This window comes from Chlamydotis macqueenii, chromosome 3 (genome assembly GCF_036417535.1).
Source record: "Chlamydotis macqueenii isolate bChlMac1 chromosome 3, bChlMac1.mat, whole genome shotgun sequence".
Taxonomy (NCBI): domain Eukaryota; kingdom Metazoa; phylum Chordata; class Aves; order Otidiformes; family Otididae; genus Chlamydotis; species Chlamydotis macqueenii.
Window position 1 is genome coordinate 74,351,768 of NC_141558.1, and position 21,909 is coordinate 74,373,676.

At 41.8% G+C, this 21,909-nt stretch overlaps 1 protein-coding gene across 2 annotated transcripts; it reads left to right on the top strand.

Annotated features, from left to right (window-relative positions):
• Nucleotides 1-11,126: 11,126 nt before the first annotated feature.
• SLC30A10 (solute carrier family 30 member 10) lies at nt 11,127-21,659 on the top strand. 2 transcript variants are annotated; one of them, XM_086744272.1, is made up of 4 exons: nt 11,127-11,652; nt 12,066-12,149; nt 15,668-15,904; nt 16,661-21,659. In XM_086744272.1, the coding sequence occupies exons 1-4, from the start codon at nt 11,127-11,129 to the stop codon at nt 17,134-17,136; spliced, it is 1,323 nt and encodes a 440-aa protein (XP_086600398.1). In that variant the 3' UTR covers nt 17,137-21,659. The 2 variants fall into 2 exon arrangements, with proteins under 2 accessions (XP_086600398.1, XP_086600399.1); XM_086744273.1 differs by having other exon boundaries at nt 11,127-11,596; nt 12,046-12,149.
• Nucleotides 21,660-21,909: the final 250 nt, after the last annotated feature.

The window sequence follows — 21,909 nt, forward strand, 5'->3', positions numbered from 1 at the left end:
GATCATCGGTTTGTTCAGTGTTAGGATCAGTCGCATCAGATGGCACAAGACTAACACTTTTGGCTTCATCCGGGCAGATGTGCTGGGAGCTTTTGGCAACTCTGTTTTTGCCACTGCTCTGATGTTTAGCATCTTCATTGAAGCAATCAAGAGGTTCATCAATCCTCAAAAGACTGAGAAGGCGCTGCTCGTCCTCATTGTCGGGATTGTAGGTCTGTGCTTCAATCTGTTCAACTATGTTATCTTCATGGACTGCTGTTATTGTCATTCACACCAAGAAGACACCGAAACAGGTAAATACCCTAATTCAGTTGCTCAGTGTTCCCAGCCCTTTATGCTTTTGCTTAATGACTTTTCTAGAGACTGTTCACCACTTCTCTGAGATGGGCAAGTACAATGATGTAGCTTTCTTCATCCTTTTGTTAGCAAGGGTAATAGATTTTATGCCTGAACCCTACATGCTTCCCGCTTACTCTGCAAGGCAACTATCACCACGTGTTGCTCAGTAAATAAGGTTTAAGTAGTGTATGTGTTGACTTTCTAAAGAATGCAGTCAAGAGAAATTTTCTTCCTAATTCACTGGGTGAACAAACATGGGACAAGGCGTACTACCACCCTACAGAGATACTTATTAGGAAATGCCTAATCCTGAAGTACGAATCATCCACAATCAGTAACTCTCCATGCTTTAGTAATTCTGCTGTAATTTTTGTCTTAGGATGTGGTTATCTTTTGAGAAGTGTTCACAGTATATGAGACAAAATAATAGGTAAGGGCAAAAGGAGAGTCTCAGCCTTCCTTGATTTGGGGGTAAAAGGCAATGGTTTTGAGAATATTTAGATGCTGACCAAGAAACCTGTGAATACAGAGCTGAAGTATTCTTTGCTGATGTTTGTTAACCTGTGCTTTAGAGAGTGGCAGGGGAGAAACAGTGATACTCTCTACATAAATCCTTTGCAGGAGGTTCTGTTGAGTGCACACAGGTTTAGCCTTTCTGTTTATTTCTCTCAGCATAGCATAGGATTTCCAAATTTCTACATTTGGGAGGAGGAATGGGGGCTGGTTTTTTATTGCTGCAGAAAATATCTCACTTTATTTGACATAAGATATATGCATATTCTCTCTCTCTCTGTACATATGCATATACACACATATGAACATATTAAAAATAGAAATACTTCAGTTGGGATAGGAAACAGACATTTGCAAAGTATTAACTGGACATCCTGAGGGGAAAGTTGAGAGAACCCGTTTAGTAAAGCAGCTGCTGTTAGGTACTGCTCTAGGTGAGATGAGGTAAGGTTTTATATTTGACTTTCAGGCTGGACAGGGCTTTGGAGCTAGAAATTAAAAGTTTGTTCGTTTACATTTCAGTTTTTAATGTGTTTTCTCTAGGACTTAAAGTGGAAAATGCCTTGATTCATTATTAAATGTAACTCCAGACAATACTGAGGCTTTAACTTTACTGGTGTATAACCTTAAAACCCCATGCACAACTTATTCTGCTGCCTGTTGGTTTAGGTACCCGACCATTCAAAATTTTGCTCTTAAACAAAATTTGTGGTCATATGTAATTAGCAGGGGAATTTAATGGGCTTTTCTGTTAGGAACTGTGAGCAATTCCTGACAACCTCTCTGTTTATGACAGCTTCCTGGAAGACAGCCTCCAAAATTATGCCTGTGTGAAGTCTGGGAGGAGAAACACATCAGCACTTGAGTGTCAGGCAATTAGGGAATTAACTGAAATTAATGGCAACTGCATATATAAATACCATTCTCACTGAATTTCGAGGATCTGGCTTCTGATAACTCTCTGGGACAACACAGCCCGCCCTCTCCCTCCAACAGGCACATGTCCAAATGCCTGGCAACTCCACTTTTCTTTTACTTGAATTTCAGTTGCATAAGCCCGGGATGAGTTTTGTATCATCCCATAGACACAGAGTGTAGATTTGTTGGTGGTTTTGCCTCTCTTGTTTCTGGTCCTGTGAATCTGCTCTGCTTGCAGTAATGCCTACGGGCAAGACAACGCCTTTTTATACTGTCAAGGGAATGTGCCTTTCTTCTGGACTTGATTTTATAATCCTCACTTAGGTAGAATTTCACATTTATTTCCTCTGATTCTCTCTACGTTCAGTCTGAGTGGGATTTTTATTACATGTCTTTTAAAAGCAATGTTATTCCCCAAATAGCTGTACTCTGAAAAGTATAAGTATATGCTTTATGTATATTTTACATATATATTAAAAACATGAAAAAAGAGAGATTCCATCTCTCTCTCTCTTGTCATCCTGTGCATGAGAAAAAGATACTCCTTCCTGGAGATGGAAGTCAAGGCAAATTTTCTAGTGCGTCAACACCAGTAGCAGAAATTCAAGTGGATGAACATGGTCTCTGAATCCTGCTGGTGCAATCCAGCTGTCCGCAGACAATACCCTCGGTGACACCCGAGCAATCTCCTGACATCAGTGACGGTTTGTTGGAGGGCAAAGGTTTGTAGCGTAGCCCGTTACCTCTTAGGCTTTCTGGGGAAGTGGGAGAGCTGCCTTCAAATCTGTGTTCCTCATGTAAGGAATGGTTTTAAACAGCCCTCTTCTATGTGATCGTTTGCATCACTTTGAAAAATGTAAAGCGAAAAATAAAGGGGAGCGGTTCAGTCGTCTAGTGTTGTACTGGGGGTGCTGAGGGCAGTGGGAACATCTAAATCCACTGAAGCAAATTCATGCAAGTGTATTAGTGCCACGATTGATCGCAACTGCCAACAGCTCATCTTGTTCATCTGTTGCGTGGTCTACTGTCAGGGATGGAAAAATCAGCTGGTGGGTTTGCTGGATGCTACTGACAGCAGGGGCAGAGCGAGCCACGCCTACAACGAACACTGCTAGCCAGGTCTGAGATCCAGCAGACACAGAGGCTGGTGTTTACAGGTGCCAACCCAGCTCTCCGTCATCTTCCTTTGTTCTACTTTTGTACTCCTTGTTTAGCTCATTGCAACCTCCATGCCTCAGGTTCTCATCTTAGTGCCAACATTCTTCTTGAGCAAGTATAAATGTGGTTTTCCAGCTTACACAGGCAGATGCAATTTCCCTCCTCCACCCACCGGCTGGGTTTGGTTTGCCTCTCACCCTTTACCATCCCTCTTTGCCTTTCCACTCTGCCTCTCTCACTATCTCTCTAGATCGTTCAAATCCCTGTCTGTCCCCTCTGCCCATCTCCTCCCAGCATGTTAAATTAAGGTCTCTTTGCCCTCGAGCTCCATCTTTGCCCTCGACAGGAAGGCTGCTTCCCCATGCCACGTTAGGACTAGGAGGCAAGGTCAGCAAGAGTACAGAGAGGACAAGTCCCTGTTCTTTCTTTCGATGCTGGCCCAGAGCAGCTATTACAGGTATAAAATATTTCTGCATTCTTTAATGGAACTGCCCTGTAGAGCTACTTGGGCCAGCTGGGCTATCTATAGCAGCATGGAGGGCAGCACAGACTAGTTATTGCTTTGACTTAAAATCCAGGAAATACTTGTTAAACCGTAGAAATATTAAAGCTTCCCTAAGAAATGTTTGCCAGAAGTTAACATGAACAAAATGCTTTTCTTATTGTTGCTGTTGAAAATGACAGAGCAGCTTTAGCCAGAGTTTTCTGACAATTTTGAGGTCTTGTATCTTACGCAGACAGTTTTGGCACAAAAATGAAGGATATGGCAAAGTAATAAGCAGCTGAAAAAAAACATCAGGCTCTTGTAATAAATACCAAACAACTTTAATACTGGCCATAGCCTTTATAGTCTGTCATAAAAATACAGAAGCCTGTTTTACTGCACACAGAGATCAGCTTACTCTTGTTTGTGTAGTTTACTGTAATTGTCTCTGCTACTCATTTATACAGGATTTTAAACTGTTAGAGGGACCGCAGGCTTGAAAAGCACCATACAAGTCCCATTATAGTACTTCTCTGTTGTTTGTCTTGAGAAAATGAACCAAGACTTAACATGGAGAAAACATTTGTCCTGTCATCTTGTGATCTGTCTGGGGAGGGGAGAAGGAAGTAGGAAATGGAGAAGATGCCTCCTAGCCCAACCTGTCTGATGGTGAGCCATACATAAAATGGCCGGGGCTGTGAGAAACAGATGTAATATTCTTATGAGACTCCTCATGGTCTTCGCACAGTTCACAACTCATTAAATAAAACACATTCTGTGTTAGCAGCCAAGTTGGCTCCCTTGTATGTTGTTAGGTGCAATTTAGGAGGCATGTGAGTAAGCTTTTTGTGTGATAACATTGTTGGGCCTTGATTCTCCTATCTCATTGTGCACCAGCAGCCTGCATCTCAGATAAGAGGTGGCGTGTAAGCTAACAGTCAGAGAAGGGGAAAACATACCTTCTTTCTCCTCCTGGGCCTTATGCAGAGTGACTTGTTTATTCTGAGGCTTCCTATGAGGCATATCCTTTTTTTCCAGGCTTTTGTAAGCAGGAGAGAGTTGAGGGTATACATGTGTGAATGAAGTGAGATGAGAAGAGGCATTAGCTTTAACTGGCTGAGTGATTTTGGAAGGCTTTGTTGCTATAATATTCTGAACTCGATTTTTGCCTCTGTTCTTGCAAACATACTGATCCCAGGGGAAGTGAGAACATTTATAGGCCAAAATAAGTAGATAACTGTCTGCTTGCCCTAGATATTAATGCCATAGACCTTCCCAGTGAGGACCTGGTGAGCAGAAGTGTGCAGGTATTGAAAAGCAATTGTATTTTTAGTGGCACTCTCTGATTCAACAGATGAAAAAATCTATACTGCAGGAGTGCTCTGGGGATTAGAGATCCAGAACACAGGATTTCAGTTTCTTAGGTTGCCAGTGTGAAGAATTTCATGATAACTTAATTCACCTGCATTTAAGAAAGGAAAAATAAGTTCCCTGGTCTGAACAGGTTTCTGCTGAAAGGGTGCCAGAATAAGCCAGTCCAATGGTTTTGAGACCTTTTTAAGGAACAGGAAGGAACTCTGGCTGTTAACACCTCTAACAACAAACCTCTGGCTTCCTGTGCTTTTCACACCTGAAATGCCTGAAAGCTTTACCTCAAGATCAGGATTACTACCTCTATTTTACCTCTCTTTTGAGTATATCTTCACCAGGTTGACACTATTTTTCTCCGAAAGCACCAGCCCTTCAGCAAACACTTCATGCCAATTTATCCCCTGGCTGCATTCATAGGCAGCTGATTGTCGAATGCGCAGGACCAGGGTTTAACAACAGACAGTTGCTTCATTCACACCCCACATCCTCATCCTCATGGATTTATGCTGCCTGTCTAGTGCATTGTGGCATCCAGCTCCTAAACGCTTGCCAACATAATATGTATAAATGAAGGGACATATGCCTTATGCATTTTTTTCCATAAATCCCAGACAAAAGCGTACTCCAACCAAATATTTAGATTTTCTGGCCTTGGTTTCTACAGCATTACTGGAGGCAGTCCTCTCAAATGGAATAAAAAGGCCAAGATAAACTTTCAAAGTAATTTTAAGTGCTTGTCGGATACCTAAGACTGAACACATATCTCTTCTGCAGGTTTTCTTTAATTTAATAGTGTGCCAAGTAATCCTCACCAAATGCTTCCAAAGCTTTTCTGAGCTGACCAGCTGACCAGATCTGTGTTTCCTAGCTGAAGTTCTAATCCAGAGCCCTTAAGAAAGACAGAACAGATGGGAAGAGACTGTGAAAGTCTATTTAGCAACATGCTTCACTAAATTTTCTTCAGAATTTAAAAAAAAAATTGCTTTGTTCTTTTAAAAGAAACCTCAGAATCTAATCTAAGGGAGAGACATTTTACTTTACGTGATTGCTTTCAAGGAGAAAATTTTGCATCAAAACAAGTAAAAGCAAACATTTTGGGGCTACTTTTTGGCCAAAATGAAAAGCGTGGAATGAAAATTTTAAGTCTATCAGTAGAGCGAGCAAACCTCCCCTAAACAGTTTATGCAACAGCATAAAGGTATGATCAAAACTTCTGGACCTAGATTCCAACAGTACTAGTAGCACTGAACTTTGGGTAACTGCGTTCACTCTCGACCTTGAACTAATTTCGCAGTAAAGGCACAGACAGACTGAGTTACATCACAGTATCTGTGGTGAGCTGTAAGGAAATAAAAGGACTGTAACTGAGTTCAAAGTCATAAACTGTTTCAATACAATAGGGGTTTTTAAGGCTGACATGTTATATACATTAACTGCAATTGTTTTATTTGTACGGCTGTGCTGCAGAGCGTTTGCTACAGGTTTGGTATCAGCTTCCGTCTAGAAACGCTGCTGGGATAGAAAATAAAGTTTTTACAGTAGGACTCAACGTGATTTACAATGATAAAATCAGTGAGTGGCTTTCTGCTCTTTGTGGTCTTTGCAACATACTGTGCTACCTCCTGGTATGAAAAGGTTATATGGGTATACATATATACATACATGCACATACATTTATATGGGAAACTTAACAGAACTACACTTTTAAAAAAGTGAATTATCAAGTAGTTTAAATACTCAGGGAAGTACTATCCAGGTGCTAGAGCAGACACTGACTGGATATGTTTGAAAGTATGTAAAAGGTTTCTTTATGCTAGATACTAAGAGCAAGGAATGGTGGTTTGTAACTAACAAACTGAACCATCATCTTAAAATAGAAGAAAAAATCTAAAGAAAAGAAGACACTCCAGGCAAGGAACTAAATAATCCCACAGGTTCGTAATTTCAGATTGACCTACCAGTGTATTCAAGCCCTCTTTGGAAGGGCATGAAAAATCCGTTCTCCATGTCCAGCCAGACCGTGGTGTCTCCCCAGGACACTCTAAGGATTGTCATGAAGAGTCACAGCTGCAATTAAAAAAGTCAGGGACATTCACCTCTGTACTCTGCCAAGGACACTAATAAAACTTTCATGCAGATTGCTGAACTCTTGCTGGAGGGCTAACTCTTAGGCTTCTGTTCTGCGGACTGAAGCAGACCTAGAGATCTGATTTCCCAGCCCTCCTGCCTTTCAGCGTATACCAAGAGACCCCTTCTTCCTCTGGCAGGTATGGCTCTGAGCAGAATTAGAGGGAGATAGAAGCAAAATGAGCAAACAGCTAGGAAGAACCACCTGCAAACAGAATGCTTGCATACTAACCATCTTCCACAGAAAGGTTGGTTGGTCGGTGTTTATTTTGTGATTTGTTTTGTTGTCAAATTTATCTGTGGCAGAAGCCGACCATGTTGTTTCAATTTAGGTTTGCTATGGATTTGGCCCAGCATTTCCAATTTAAAGAAACAAGCTTCACCAGAGCCTTCAGGGCTGTTACCAGGTCTTGTTGGAATGAAGCTTAAAGATCTGCTCTCACCCACCCACTGCATTTCAGGCTCTTACAGCTAGGGATGCTGCCGTTAAGTGTAATGCTCCTAGGGTCAGCCTCAGCTTTTTAGTGCAAATGTAATATTTTTCTCCCCATAATCTTAAAAAGGCAGGACTCATTTATCACGTATGTTGATGCATGGGCATTTGTGTCTTTCATTTTCCAGTTTCTTCCAGATAAACGCTGAAATATCTTTTGTAAATTATTTTTATGGTGGGTTAAAAAGTAATCTCTGCCAGGACTTTGATAAGCAGGATGAAGAGCGATCCCTCTTAATTATAGTGCTCATAATTAGTTATTTATTTTCATTATTTTTTTTTTTTACTATCCAAATTCTATAGCACTACAAGGCTATGAGTGATCTTATTTTAATTCTTCATCCAGCAGTGGAAGAAAATTACCATTGTTACTGCCATTACTGTTGCCGTATTTCATGTTAATACAGAAATGTCCTATTTTCAAAGACTAGTAATGGCTTCTCTGCAAGGAACAACTCAGTAGATTTTAACCCATCACCTTGCAAAGGAGTAACTTAAGGAGGGTGTGACAGAAGTCTGCAACACCAAGAAGGCCAGTAGTCATTGACTGTTTTGTCCTCTGACGCAAGAACTGGGGTATATCAAATGGAACTAGCAGGATGCTAAGCACACCTCAAAACAACCAGAAACGAGGTTCCTTTCCAAAAGGATTTGAGATCAAACTTTCTGATACTGCAAGCGGATCGGTGAAGGCAGAACAGTCGTGCTCACAAGGAGGGAAGAGCCTGAGTGAAAACCCTGGTGACGGGGTCGGTGCCTCCTACACGCAGGATCAAAACTTTTCGTTTGGACTATGTGAAGGAGGATCAAAGTGCAAAAGAGCTACAGGCATAACACACACGTTATTTTGCAGATTGAGCTAAAATACTTATTGTTGCTGTTGGAAGTGATGACTTACTGAACAAGAGAGATTGGCATAGCTTTGTTCAGATGACAGTTTTAGGAGTCGTTTGTCTTGAAGTGATAGTGGTGCCGGGATGAAGAGGGCCAGGGAGGCTTGTATGCATAGAGGGGTGAGTGAAAGCTTGGATTTCCAAGAGGCTTTGTAAGCAGCCATAGAGTGAAGGGAAAGGCCCCTCCATGGTTAAATGACTGCTCAGAAGATGAGAAACAGAAAGCAGGAGAGAATGATGAGTTCCATAAAAATGCTTGCCAAATGCTCAGAAGACAGAAAGTGAATCAAGTGTGAGGCAGTACTGCGAAAGGAGTAAAGGAGACCGTTGGGACCTTTGCTGTGCCTCGTAGGAACCTGTGGCTTGACCTTGAAGACTGAGGAGGTTTGGTTCCCTTATCTCCAAAAGATGTAGATGGGAACTGGAAATAGTTCAGAGATGGACCTCTGGTCTAACCCAGCACAGACACTGCTCGACTCCTACGCCAGTATGTGCCTTTCAGACTGACTCTGCAGTATGAGAAGCAGATTGAGACACGTGAGCTTGACAGGCAGAAGGAAGAATTGATGGATCAGCAGATGCAACTTCAGAGCTGAGACTCTGAACACGTACTGCTTCTGACTTCTGCAGTGAGTCATCTGTAATGGTGCTCCATGTCAGAGGACTTAGTCACAGCCTTATTTGCTGAAAATAATGTTTTCAGTCCTATTTCCTCAAAATAACTGTGATATTTTCATGTTTTTGAAGTGAGCTCAGGGCTATGACACGCTATTTTTTTTTTTTCTCAAAGAGAATTCATGTATATTTTGCACAGGGGGATTAATAATGTTCCAGCTACTGTATTATACGTCTTCCTAAAATAAGAACTGCTGGAAATTATTTTTGGATCTATGCAGTTACAATGAACTGGGCTTCAGTGAAATTTTTTTTTTATTGTAAGTGAAGTGCCAGAGGCAGAATTTTCTATCATTAATTATAGTACAGAAGATAGAGTCTGTTAAAGTTTATATCTAATAGACTCTTACATATTTTTCTTCTTTTTGTTCTACCTATGTCACACTGCTTTTTATTTGGAGCAACTGTTTAAAATCGCTCATGTTGGTAGATGTGATTATAGAGCTGGAATGTGTGCTGATGTAAATTATGCTATCTGCTCCGACTATTTTGTTTACATTTATGGTAAGGTTCTTTTCAAAACATTTATTTGTACACATTTGTTAATTTGAACATTGCAGAGTACTTTCATTGCTTGGGCACTGAATGTGTGAAGGACACGCACAAGAATCTCCAGGTAATTGGGAGCTGTGTGTGTTAATCCTTGCAGATGCACGGGAGTTTGTCCCCTGGATGGCTGCTTGAGTCCGTTCCAGAGGATGAAGATACATCTTGGGTTACACACAAGAAAGGCTTTGGTTGTGTACACAGAATTTAGGTCGAATTGAGAGGCCTCATTTAAAAGATTTATTCAAGCAAGGGACCAAACTCAATTAACAGCAGTAACAATGCAATAGCTTCAGAGTTAGAATAAAGAAGAAATTCTGAAAGCCTTTAATGAATTTCTGGTTGTAGGGAACCAATGCCTTTGGTAGGAGGGACGTGCTGGTGTTCCCTGGCCATGCTGGTTTATCCTCTGTTAGCGACGTATGCTTTGTTAAGTGTGGTGAAATGTTTGATGTGGCATGTTGGTGTGAATTGTAGCTGCTGAAGCAGTACCTCCAGCACCGGTGTGCCTCTCCCACCACTGAAATACTCCAGAGTCTCACAGGATATAACTTCAAGGACATTATTTTCTTTCGGTCTTATATCTTTATTTATATTTATTATTCTTGAGCTCAGTTCTGATTTTCTTTTTGACTGATTTCTGAAGTCAAACACGAAAAATAATTGTACGATGATCGATTCCCAGTCCAATCTCGGGTCAGTGATAATCTAGTGACGTTAGGAGTTAGCAGTTGGTTTTGACAAACCCACAGTTGAGAATGGCTTGATTTCCTGGCACCTCCTCTGATTATCCAGCAGCTCCCATCATCTTGAAATGCTCTTTCCTTTTTCCATTTGCACATGGAGACACCACTTTTCCAAGAACCGTTGTAACAAGAGCAACAGTAAATCTACAGAAACCAAGACAGAGGTTTACTCAGTTATTATTAGAGACCATTCTGCAGGGTAGCAAAACGCATTAGTTTCTCGTAGGCTGAGGACAGATTCACGCACACTTTTAACGGCTGGCGGCAGGAAACTGCCCGGTTCAGTAGATGGCACTCGATCCTCGGATTTGGCATTCAAGTCATCAGCGAAGCACCGAAGGAGGACAATTACTGCATCCCCCCCGCCCCGCATTTGGGTAGCGCGGGGGTACCCGCTGTCCCGGCCAGCGCGCAGGGTGCCCTCTCGCTCCGCTCTTCCCCCGACGGCCCCGCCGGGCCCTCTTCCAGGCGCCCCTCACCGCCGCCGTTTCCGTTCGCTTTTCTTTCACATTTTATTTATTTCCTACAACCCACGGTCGTTCCGATCCACCCGTGAGCCCCGGCCGCGGGAAGAGCTGCGCAGCAGCGGGGCGGTCCGGGCAGAGCGGGGCCCCTCGTAGACCCCACCACCCGGGGAGGCGAGCGCTGGGCGCGGTGCCGCGGCCGCTACCGGTGCCGGCGGCGGGGCGGGGCGGGGCGCAGCGGTGCCGCCTTCCCCGCCGGGCAGGGCGGCGGGCGGGGCCTGGGGCGACGGGCGGCCCGGGTTAAGGGGCCGGGCCGGCCGCACTTGTTGTGGGGTCGGTAGCGCGGGTATGCCCAGGCGGTAGCGCGGAGAGAGAGGGGTGCCGGCGGCCGCCATCGCCATGGGGCGGTACTCGGGGCAGACGTGCCGCCTCATCTTCATGCTGGTGCTGACCGTCGGCTTCTTCGTGGCTGAGCTGGTGTCGGGCTACCTGGGCAACTCCATCGCGCTGGTGTCCGACTCCTTCAACATGCTCTCGGACCTCATCTCCCTCTGCGTGGGCCTCTCCACCGGCCGCATCGCTCGCCGCAGCCGCCGGGGCCCCCGCGCCACCTACGGCTACAGCCGGGCCGAGGCGGTGGGGGCCCTCAGCAACGCCGTCTTCCTCACCGCCCTCTGCTTCACCATCTTCATGGAGGCCATCCTCCGCCTCGCCCGGCCAGAGCCCATCGATGATGCCCAGCTGGTGCTCATCGTTGGTGCTCTTGGCCTCGCCGTCAACCTCGTGGGGCTCCTCGTCTTCCAGGACTGGGCTGCCTGCTGCCGCTGCCATCGCCGCCGCCCTCCCGCCTCAACGCCCGCGACCACCACGCTGCAGGCTGTGCCCGGCAGGGCCTCGACGGCGGAGGCGGATGCGGATGAAGCAGGTGCCTTTCGGCTGCATCCTTGCCTCGCCGGCTGGCCTTCTTCCCCTCGTGTCCCGCACCCTTCCCCATCTCTCCTTTTAGCTATGGGACCCGCCAAGCTGCCAGACCCATCCTTTGGGCCCTTTGGGGGCCCCAAACCCACCTGTGGGCCCCAGGGAATCTTGCTGAGTTCGCTCAGACACCCGCCGCCTCTTTCACCTTGTACTTTACACTGGGCTTCTGGGCATCCTCTCGGGAGGGGGGAGGGAGGGAGGGAGGCAGTGCTCAGAGAGCTGCGTGGAAAATGTTTTGGCTTGTTCTTTTTATTTTTATTTTCTTCTTGTCATCTTTGAAATAAGTTGGTTTTGAGAAGGATGATGTTTTTTCTGTTTGTAGAACTTATACACAACACAGCGTTTCTTCTTTGAATGCAGGTGGTTCACCAAATGACCAAAAAAGCCCTGAAGAGGGGCCTCAGAAGAAAAAAGAGAAAAAGTCTGAAGCCTTGAACATCAGAGGTACAACATGGGAGTATATTGCTAATACTATATTAACTTTAATCACTTTCTGACTTCCATTTCAAATTTTATTTTTTCAAATATCAGTAAGAAAAGGAACAAAAGCCCATAACTCTTCTATGTACATAGACCCAGTTATCTTTAGCAGAAAGGTTTTGGTTGTGTGACATAGCATAGATTATAACAGAATAGTGTGATGCTGATTTGCCTCTGAGTGTATTTATGTTTTGATTTTAATTCCTTAGAAGAGTGCAGCTGAACTTGTTGGAAAGGAGAGAAAGCCTCTTGCACTAAACTCAAGTCACTAGAGATCTTATAGGAAGGTAAAGCAGGTACCTATGGGGTGCTTTGAGTGTCACTGCTGTAGTAGTTGAGCAGTTTTCAACTTTTTAATGCTTTTGGCCGTAAAACATGATTTCTTTAAATCGTGAGGTTAATGATGTTTTGTAGGCAGCACGAGGAAAAAGGTGCTGAAACTGGTGCTTCAGCACAGTGTTTTTTGCATCTCCTTGAACTATGAACCTGTCCCCAAGAGAGTGTGACAGTGTCAACCCTTCTTACACAGAAACCTGTCAAATTACCACGTATCTGCGGAGTGAGACTGTGTAGATACCTCTAGGAATAAATAACCGAGTGTCTCTCTCCCTCTCTGTATAGGTGTTTATATGCATATGTGTTGCATGCCTATTCTGAGCAGAGCCAAAAGCAGGTATCTTTGACTCTATTAAACGTTGAGTTTGTCCTGAAGGAAAGGGCTATCAGAAAGCTGAAACACGGATGGCAGTTTCAGGCTTCTTATGGTTGCCTGTCAGCATCTGATATTCCTCCAAAGTCATGTAAGTTGGCAGCACATGAATTCAGCTTAAAGAGGTTGACATGGCAGGCAGGCACCTGTTTTGTGTGTGTTGGGTTTTGTTTTTTTTTTTTTTTTTTTTGTGTGTATCTGTATACCTGTTTTTCAAAACTGTTTTCACTGTTACACAAATGTATCTATAAGGGAAGACACTTGGGAAATCAAACCATGTGCTAGAGCCACAACAATTCCTTGAATGTCTAGAAATTGGTGTCACTGGACATCGTGGCATTGTAGTGGTAAGATTATTGAAGCAGGAAAAGCAAACTGTCACTTTCAGGGGTGGAGGAGAAAAGGATAAGAAACCAATGAGTATATTTTAGAGAAGACCTTACTAGACTGAACAGCAGTGCTTAGGCATAATGATGCTGGAAACATAAAAAAAAATGTCTGAAGGATAAGAAGTTTTGTATTGGCTATTTTAAGATACTGGTCTGATTTTTAAAAACAGACTTTTTCTCTAAGTGCTACTTTAATATGCCATCTTTGCGAAATCTACTTTTATTGTCCTTACAAATATTCCTTGCTTTAGCCAGTGTTAGAGATATGTGTCTTTAAAATTCTGATTCTATGTTTTTTTTCTTTGCTGCTGTAAGTTAGTTAGATAGCTATACTTACTTCATAATCACTTGGCAAAAAAATTCTGTACATTGTAGAATTGGAGCCTCCCTGAAAATCATGGCTGTACAAGATGGATTGGCAGGGGAATTCTTTTTTTTTTTTTTATTTTTAAAAGTGGTAGGAACAGGAATCCCGACATCAATTATTTTAGTGTAAAATTATTCCTTTTGCTTGAGCATGTGCAGAGTAGTTGAGTGTTTCCAACACAAGCTGTTGGAAAATACGCATTACCTATGGTCTCACCATACTGTCTTTATTTAATAAAGATTCATTTTCAGTTCTATCTTATAACCATAGGTTTGGGGGGTCTGTAGGGAAATGGATTCATTTCTCTCTGGGCCCTCATTATGTGATGTGTAACCAAGATACACATATTAACAATGTTAATAGTAGAAAAAAAAGCATTTTCCATATTCCATATTCTCAATTCGTAATTTGTCATAAGTCTGACATTTAAGTTTTTTTTTTTTTTTTTTAAATACAAAAGAAGTCTTTCTGAAACATTTTCCAGTTCTTTTTGAGCTGTGCTCTCTAGTTAGTTCCCTTGGCAATTGCATCCTGCCTGTCCCTCTTTTTCATGCAATAGCTGATAGCCCGTGCTGAATTAGGATTATTTATAAATGCAAAGGAAACACTGCAACACTGTTAGGAGGAGTAAAGCCCAGTGGGAGTCTGCCAAATGGGGCAGAACACGCCTGACTCCAGCAGAAAGAGCTGCACTCACTGGAAGTTTGTACTTTCTTATCTGACCCAAGTGATTCGGAGGAGCTCTGGTGGTTAATGGCTTCGTTTCTCACACTGAAGATCAATGTTCATGCGAAAAGCTGGCAAGAAACAGCAGCTCTAGGTCTAATCCAGTGTTCAGCATCACTAAAGAGTCAAAACTCTTTGCTCGGTTGTTATTGAGCTTCAGAGGGAGCCTTTTACAGCTTCTCCAGCCCAGAGGAAGTGGATTAAATTGGAGTTAAGCTGTTGAAAATGCGTATCATAGGGATGTTAAAAGGAGATGGTTCATTTTATTCTCTCACAGGCTCAGAATAAAAAGTACTGACAAAGAAATTAACTTCATATATTTAGAGGTGTTATGAATCAGACATTGATTGGAATGGAATCTGAGTCTGAACAGTAAAGACTGACAAAACTGGAGTGCGCTTGAGCAATGATAGCAAGAGGGAAGATTATGTAAAGTAGTTTAAAAAGAAAAAAAGAAGCTCTTAGGTTATTTTAACTTTGTAGCACAAAGACTACTTTGGTCATTGTAGTTGAAAGGGCAGCTAAAAATGTGTTATTACAAGAGCCTGTTTTGTATCATTACCTTTTGTGCAAAACTGTATCTACAGATGTAAAAAGTGGTACCCAGCGTTCCTCTAAATTTAGAGCAGTCCAGGCACACACTCAACAGTGGTGTCCGTGTGACTCTCTCTCAAACCAGATTCTGAGATTTTTGGGGTGTGAAGGCTAGTAGCGTTGGTGGGACAAGATTTAATATGACTAGCAATAATGCTGATCCCAAAATTGGGGTTTGAGAGTGTTCGGAGCCATAGGAATGGGATTAGGTTTCACTTAGGTAATTTTTCAGATTTCAACAGTGTCACAGAAGCCGATGGAGGAGAATAACTGTTACTAAGGCTGGTCTGTGGCTCTCTTAACTTCCAGGCTAGAACGAACAGATTTTGTCATCAATTTTTAATTGAGAATTGAGATTTACTGCACCAGGATCTCTTAATAATCGGGAGGCATTTAAGCAAACACATTTTAGGTTGCTATGGCATTGCAGTTGGACCGCAGTTGCTAGCATACATGTTTAATAATGCATCCCACTTAAGCAGCTGTGGTTCAGAGTCATTATTTCCCTTGCTGTTTTGTTCTGAAAGCTGTTATTGAAAACTTCGCTTATGGTGTTAGTGCTTGGAATATTGCATTTTTCATGTCAAGTAGAACAGACTTGAAAAATGCAGCTTTACTCTCCTCTCCTCCCCTCCCCTCCCCCTCCTCCTCCCTCTGAAAACAACCCCACTAATGGAAATTGTGCCATTTGTTTCAGGTGTTCTTTTGCATGTTATGGGAGATGCACTTGGATCTGTGGTTGTGGTAGTTACTGCTACAATCTTCCATGTACTTCCTCTGGGGAATGCGCCATGTAATTGGCAGTGCTACATCGATCCAAGCCTGACAGTAATTATGGTGGTCATCATCTTGTCTTCTGCGTTCCCGCTTATCAAGGAGACCTCAATTATTTTGTTGCAGATGGTTCCCAAAGGTGTTAATATGCAACTACTGAGTAAGTCAAATTTGTTGTTGAAATGCTATTAATTTTGAAGATATATTTCAGTGCATATGTTATTTCTGGAATTACATGTTTGGATTATTTACTCGTAATAGCTCTAAATTCTCAAGAACTGTGAGAAACAGTCACATGCCTGTGTCCTAGCAACATGACTCAAATCTCTCTGGATTAGTTAAAGCATGCATTTTGAGAATGTGGTGTAGTCCAACAATACATCAAAAATACTGGTCTTGAGCTGTTAATGCTTTGTGTGGCATGTTTGTGAAAGAAGCAACATTGAATTACCACATTTCTCAACCCTACAGTGGCTTCTTCTGAAAGCCTTCCAAAACAATTTAGAAATTTTCATTAAGTCTGGTTAATTTTGTAGCGCTCTGGCATTGTTCACGCTGGTTAATTGTGGGGTAGCACTGGTTGCTTCTGAAATGCCACCATGCTCAGGGGTAAAGAAACCAGAAGATGTGGGGTCTCTGCCAAGGAAGTGGTGCCATAACATCACGTCTGTGAGCGGCTGGTAAATTGCCATTAGGGAGCCTGAGGGATGGGTGAACCCAAAAGGAAGGGTGGCCTGCTCATGTGGTAACCTGGAGGCTGAACTGAAGGCAGCTGGGAGTAAACATATTTTACAAAGTACAGCTCTCTTAAAAAGATAGTTTGGAGACTGCTGCTTTCGCATAGGGCTCTTAATGGGAAAGCTAGTAATTAGCCAGCACACCAAAGCCTCTAATATCTTTTTCTTATGTCTTCCAGCTGACAGACTAGCTCGTGTGCCAGGGGTTAGCAGCCTTCATGAGGTGCATGTTTGGGAGCTTGCAGGTGGGAAGAATATTGCTACTCTTCACATCAAGTGCCAAACAGCTACTGATTACCAAGATGCTGCTTATAAGATACGGAAGGTTTTCCACGAAGCAGGGATCCATTCTGTGACCATCCAGCCTGAGTACATTGACCACAAGACCTCCCACCTACTCTGCAGCTCACCCTGCATCTCAAAAGCCTGTGACTCTCAGTTATGCTGCAGTCAGCAGAAGCCCCCCCTGACTAAAACTAATGGCTATACTGAGAAAAATGGTAGTTGCCTTTCCACACCACATAAAGACAATGGTTCAAGTAAAAATGATGTTCAAATCCCTATTGAGTACCCACTGGCAGAGGATAGCACTAAAAACGTGAAAAATTGTGGCGTGTCTGATGACAAACCACAGCTGAGCAGTACACGACTTTAGGCAAAAATTCCCTCTACTCTGCGTAATGTTTTCTTAGAACAAACGTGTCCTGGCTGGGAAGGGGGTCACCAATGGTTGTAGCTGAAGTTGGTGTGGCAAAAAGATTTCTGGGCTTTAGCTGTAAACCAAAATACACCTAAAAACCCCCTGTATCAGAAATAAGGATTAATATTTCCACAAAGGGTGTTGCATTCATCTAAGATTTTTCTGATACAGCCTAACCCACCTCCTTACCAAACTACGTGTGAATTTCTGTTGTTAGAGTGGATGGGGTGTGTTGCTGTCTGCACTGATGCTTGCAGTTAATGGCCAGTGGCACTGGGAATCAAACTCTGGCCTTTTCTGCTGATGTGAGCTGTTTCCTGAAAGCCCTGTGGCCAGTTCAGGATTGTACTGGGCTGAAGTACTGTATATTTATAAAGGACTTCAGTAGAAATGCTTTACTGATCCTTAAAACCCACTTTTGCATAGACAATTCACTTTTAACAGTAACACCTGTGCTTCTGGCCAGTGGGGCTTGTGAGTGAAATTAAGAGTGTCTAAGGGGGAGGAGAAGCACTCAGGAATTTTGACTTGCATTGTTTTCTTGATTGACTCCTGTATTTAGGGACAGAGCAGAAGTTGGTCTTGCTTCTCAACTAGTAATACTGGAGTTCTAGCCTAATCACAGATAAGTGTGCTGAAGAGTAGACTTCTTGTTATGAAAGCAAAGATGTACCTGCTGATGTTGTCTGTACTGATTCTAGCAAATGGAAATGCAGGCAGTGATACAATTAACTTTTATCTTGTTCACTATTGTGATTGCACAACTCAATCTTTTAAATTTATTTTTCTGCTGACAAGAGAAGTTAAATAGCCACAGTCTTAATTCATCATTGTGCGGGATGACTGCAGTATCTCTAACACTGAGTGTCTGTCATTATTCATGCTGAATAAATAAGCTAATGTGTTTATTGTGAGCAGTTAAAATTCTGCAGTGATATTGTATTAATTAAGCCCCTTTCAAGTTTTATATGCAGTATTATCACTTAGAGGGAGCTTTAAAAAAAATTACAGGAAATTTTTCCTGGTTTAGTCTCAATTAATTCTTCTTGGTTTGTTTTAAAGGTGAAAGACCTCCCCTCTGCCCTACTCCTTCTCCTGCCCAAAGGTGTATTTCAAAGTGTATTTAGTGAAGCAACTCCATTATCTTTTTGCTGCTTGCTCTTTTTGAAGGCATGCAAGGGTGCTGTAAGGAAAACAAGATGACATGCCCTGTCACCAGTGCTGGATTTAGGTCAGGTGTGTTCTCCAGGTTTCTGGGAGAGGAGACAGACTACCTAATCCACACTGGGTGTAGTGCTTAGCCTCACTGGCTATGCAGATCAGCTCCAGAAGCTTTCAGATAAATTTTGCTGCCAAAAGCAGAAACCTTTCAACAGTATCTGTGGCCTGGGCAGGCTATTTTATTCATTTATTCATGGGGACACCTTTATAAAATAGTGATGTCTTTACCTCAGTGACACCTTAAACAGAAAGGGCAAATTGATTTCCTGCCTGGGCTGGGAAAATACCAAGACCTGCTTGTAAGGCTGGCTTGAAAGCAGCAGACTCCTTATTAATAAGGATGATTACATTAAGTCAATGAATATTAAAACACACAGCAGGATATTTTGCTGCTTGGAAAATTGTATTTACTGAAGCAGTGACTGCAGTCTAAATAGCATGTTTCTTGATTTGTAGTTACCCCATTTGAACAGATTATTGGGTGAATTAATATATTTTATAGCCTTCCATTGTAGGTTTGTGTTATATGAATTAAATTATGAGCTAGTATAATTAAAAGTTTGGTCCTCCAGTCTGATTCTGTTGGCAGCAGCAGAGGTGAAAGCAGCAGGATCTTGCTTGGCAGTTATTGCACAAATTAATGTAAATTGGGAAACATTTTAAGAATTGCTCTGTCTAAAAAGCATGTGGCATAAAGTATGACAGCCCTTTCTTCTGTTCTTTTTGTCCTTGTTTTCATCTGTGATGATGTTTAAATGTCAAGGTTTAGATGTAAATAACAAGTATGTTTATAGGTTTTTTTGAGAACTGGAATAGAAGGCTCCTAAAATAACAACAAAGTCTGTGGGAGCACTTGCTTCTGAGATACCCTCTAAAACAAGCACCCTTTCATAATTATGCATTTGTGTCTTAAATCAAGCAATCTTTTTATATATACATTTTATTAAATGGTTGAAAGATGGAATGGCAGTATTGTTTACTCTGGAATTAGAAAATACTGGTATGTGTAATGTTGGGGCATTTGACAGAACAGACCATCTTTATCCTTCCAGTGTTTGTTGAAACTGTGGTTATCTATTTTTTAAGCTTTTAAAAGTGTTGTAACCTGAAAATACAAAGAAGTAACCTTCTTTCTTAAACTCTTTTCTTTTCTGGTTGCACGTACTGTAATTGTTGCCTGTGAATAAATAGGAAAATACCAGGGATTATAGAAATTTTCAGGTCTAGAAAACACGCAGGTATAAAACTTACTTTATTACTTCAGCAAGCAAAACCAACAGAGCTATGTTATTGATGAGATGAACCTTGCTTTTTCTGTGTAGGGACTTTCAGGGTGTCCAGCTAAGGTTTCTGACCCAATATCCTTGCCTTCCTTTGAGTCCTGCAGCAAAATATTTTTCTCATCTGTTTTGAGTGTGTCACAACTAGGCTGTACTGCGTGGCTCCTCTCTACTTCTGTAGAAGACTTCATTCCAGTCAGTGTGTATTTTGTATTGGCTTATTTCCCTTCAGTTCTTGGCGTATCTCTTCTAATCTTCTTGAAGTAGGCTTACCTCATTTTGAAATACTGTGTATTTCAGTATTTGCCCTTATCTCTGGGCACTTGTTCTAAATTCAGTTTTGTAGCATATTGCACTGTCATAAAATCTCTCTTGTGGCCTCTCTAGCTTAATTGCTTTTTCCCCTCCAATTCAGTAAAGCAATCACAGGTTGATTGTGCTGTTCTGTCCTTTTCAGGTACTCCCTCATGACTGCATCGTTATGGCATTTTGGTTCTCTTGCAGTGGTTGTCCCTATCTGGCCATCACTGTCTGTAGCAAAGGAAATCTGCTTAAAATACGGGTGACTTTCAACCAGTTGTCCAGCTTATGTGGCTCTCTGATCCGTAAGCAGTCATACATGTGACATAGTTGTATGACAACAAAACACTTGCTAGCCTCGCCAGATAGTTTTGGAGTAAAAGTGAAGTCTGGAATAAATTTAAAATGGGATTGAATGCAGAAGCAATTTACTGGCCTTTATCAGTCGTGAGCCTTTTCTTAAACTGAATTGATTTTTTGTCACCTTTTCATATGTGCCAAATATGCCAATTTGATTGTTATTTTTTTCCTTCTTCTGTAACTCTTCTAAAAGCAGGTCTTGCCTCTGCTCTTCTATGTAAAGAAAAATGATGTTATTTTTAGGAGTATTGCGTTTGTTTTACCAGGTTTTCAGTTGACTTTCTTTTCCCTGTGTTCTTTGTGATGCTTATTTTGACATGTAGCACAACTGTGTTTTTTTCCTCTTAGTGTTTTTCTTTGTCTGTTCAATAAAAGCAGCAGGATTTTGCTAGCCTTCTGGTCATGGTGATGTACCTGTAATACAGTTTAGAAATACCTCTTCTATGCACTCATTTAAATTTTGCACTCAGTTTTATTCAAATTCATCTGCTTTCTGTTTTTGTTATGTGATATGCTTTACCATTGCAAACCACTTTTTGACCTTGTTTAGTTCTTCCTATTCTTTCCCTCTCCCCTACCCAATTATAATGCTTACTGTCCTGAATGCTCCCTTTTATTCTGAACTTTGAAGGGAATATGCCAGCGTCCAAATTCCCCAAAGTTAAGTTCACCACCAGTCTATGGATGACTTGATGTGAGCTACTCCAAGGACTATTATGTCCTGTGATCTGTGTAGAAGTGTTGTCTAAGTAGTCATCCTGAGCTATAAATATATGTATTTATATATACTTAAATTCTTTATAAGCACTCCACCTGAACCAACTTTTTAAAGAAGGTTGATTTCTAAACCTGAGAAGGTATAATGAAGGGTTCATTAGTAATTCATTAACATCTTAGCGGAAAACTTGGATCACTAATTGAAAAGCAGGTAAAAGGGACATTTCTGAAAAGATAATCCAAACACTATGAAGATTTCTATAGGTTCTGCAACTTGCTCTGCTGTACAGTTGATGCACTTTCTATATTAAATACTTTATTTGAACAGTGATACCTTATTATGAGAATGTCACTGTGTAAGATTGTTACATTTATGGAGCTGTGTTGCTTGAAAGTTTCTTCCAGTTTTTCTGTTCATTATGTGATTTAAATAATGTGCCAAAATGTAATTTCCATGATTGCTGAACAAAGAATTGTAAATCCCTCACTGTGGTTTTATTAACTGGTAGTGAAAAATTACTTAAAGTTTTATGTACACTTATATTTTATTTTCAAAATGAAGTTTGAATGTCTTGTAAATAAAGTGTATTTTTAAATGAACCTTTTGTTCTGAGATTGATGTATGTTAGCAACAGAGAGCTTGTGTCTGGACAATTTTAAGACCTTTGTATGAGTAAAGTTTGTTCTGAACATGTGAGCTTGTTAATGCTGCAAACTTTGTTAGGTATTTGGAAGAAAAGGGGACAGATACTGGATGGGCTCTTTGCAGAATGCAGGTACTGTGTCATTACCTGGCTCTGCTAGGTTATGCCTGCTCGTTTGGTGTTTGGCTTCTACTCAAGAACTCTCC

Excerpts from the sequence above, each read along its gene's own strand:
- SLC30A10 (XM_086744272.1), top strand. The coding sequence starts at position 11,127 with ATGGGGCGGTACTCGGGGCAGACGTGCCGCCTCATCTTCATGCTGGTG. Across the intron at positions 11,653-12,065 it reads GGCGGATGCGGATGAAGCAG|GTGGTTCACCAAATGACCAA; the intron begins GTGCCTTTCGGC and ends CTTTGAATGCAG. Across the intron at positions 15,905-16,660 it reads TGTTAATATGCAACTACTGA|CTGACAGACTAGCTCGTGTG; the intron begins GTAAGTCAAATT and ends TATGTCTTCCAG.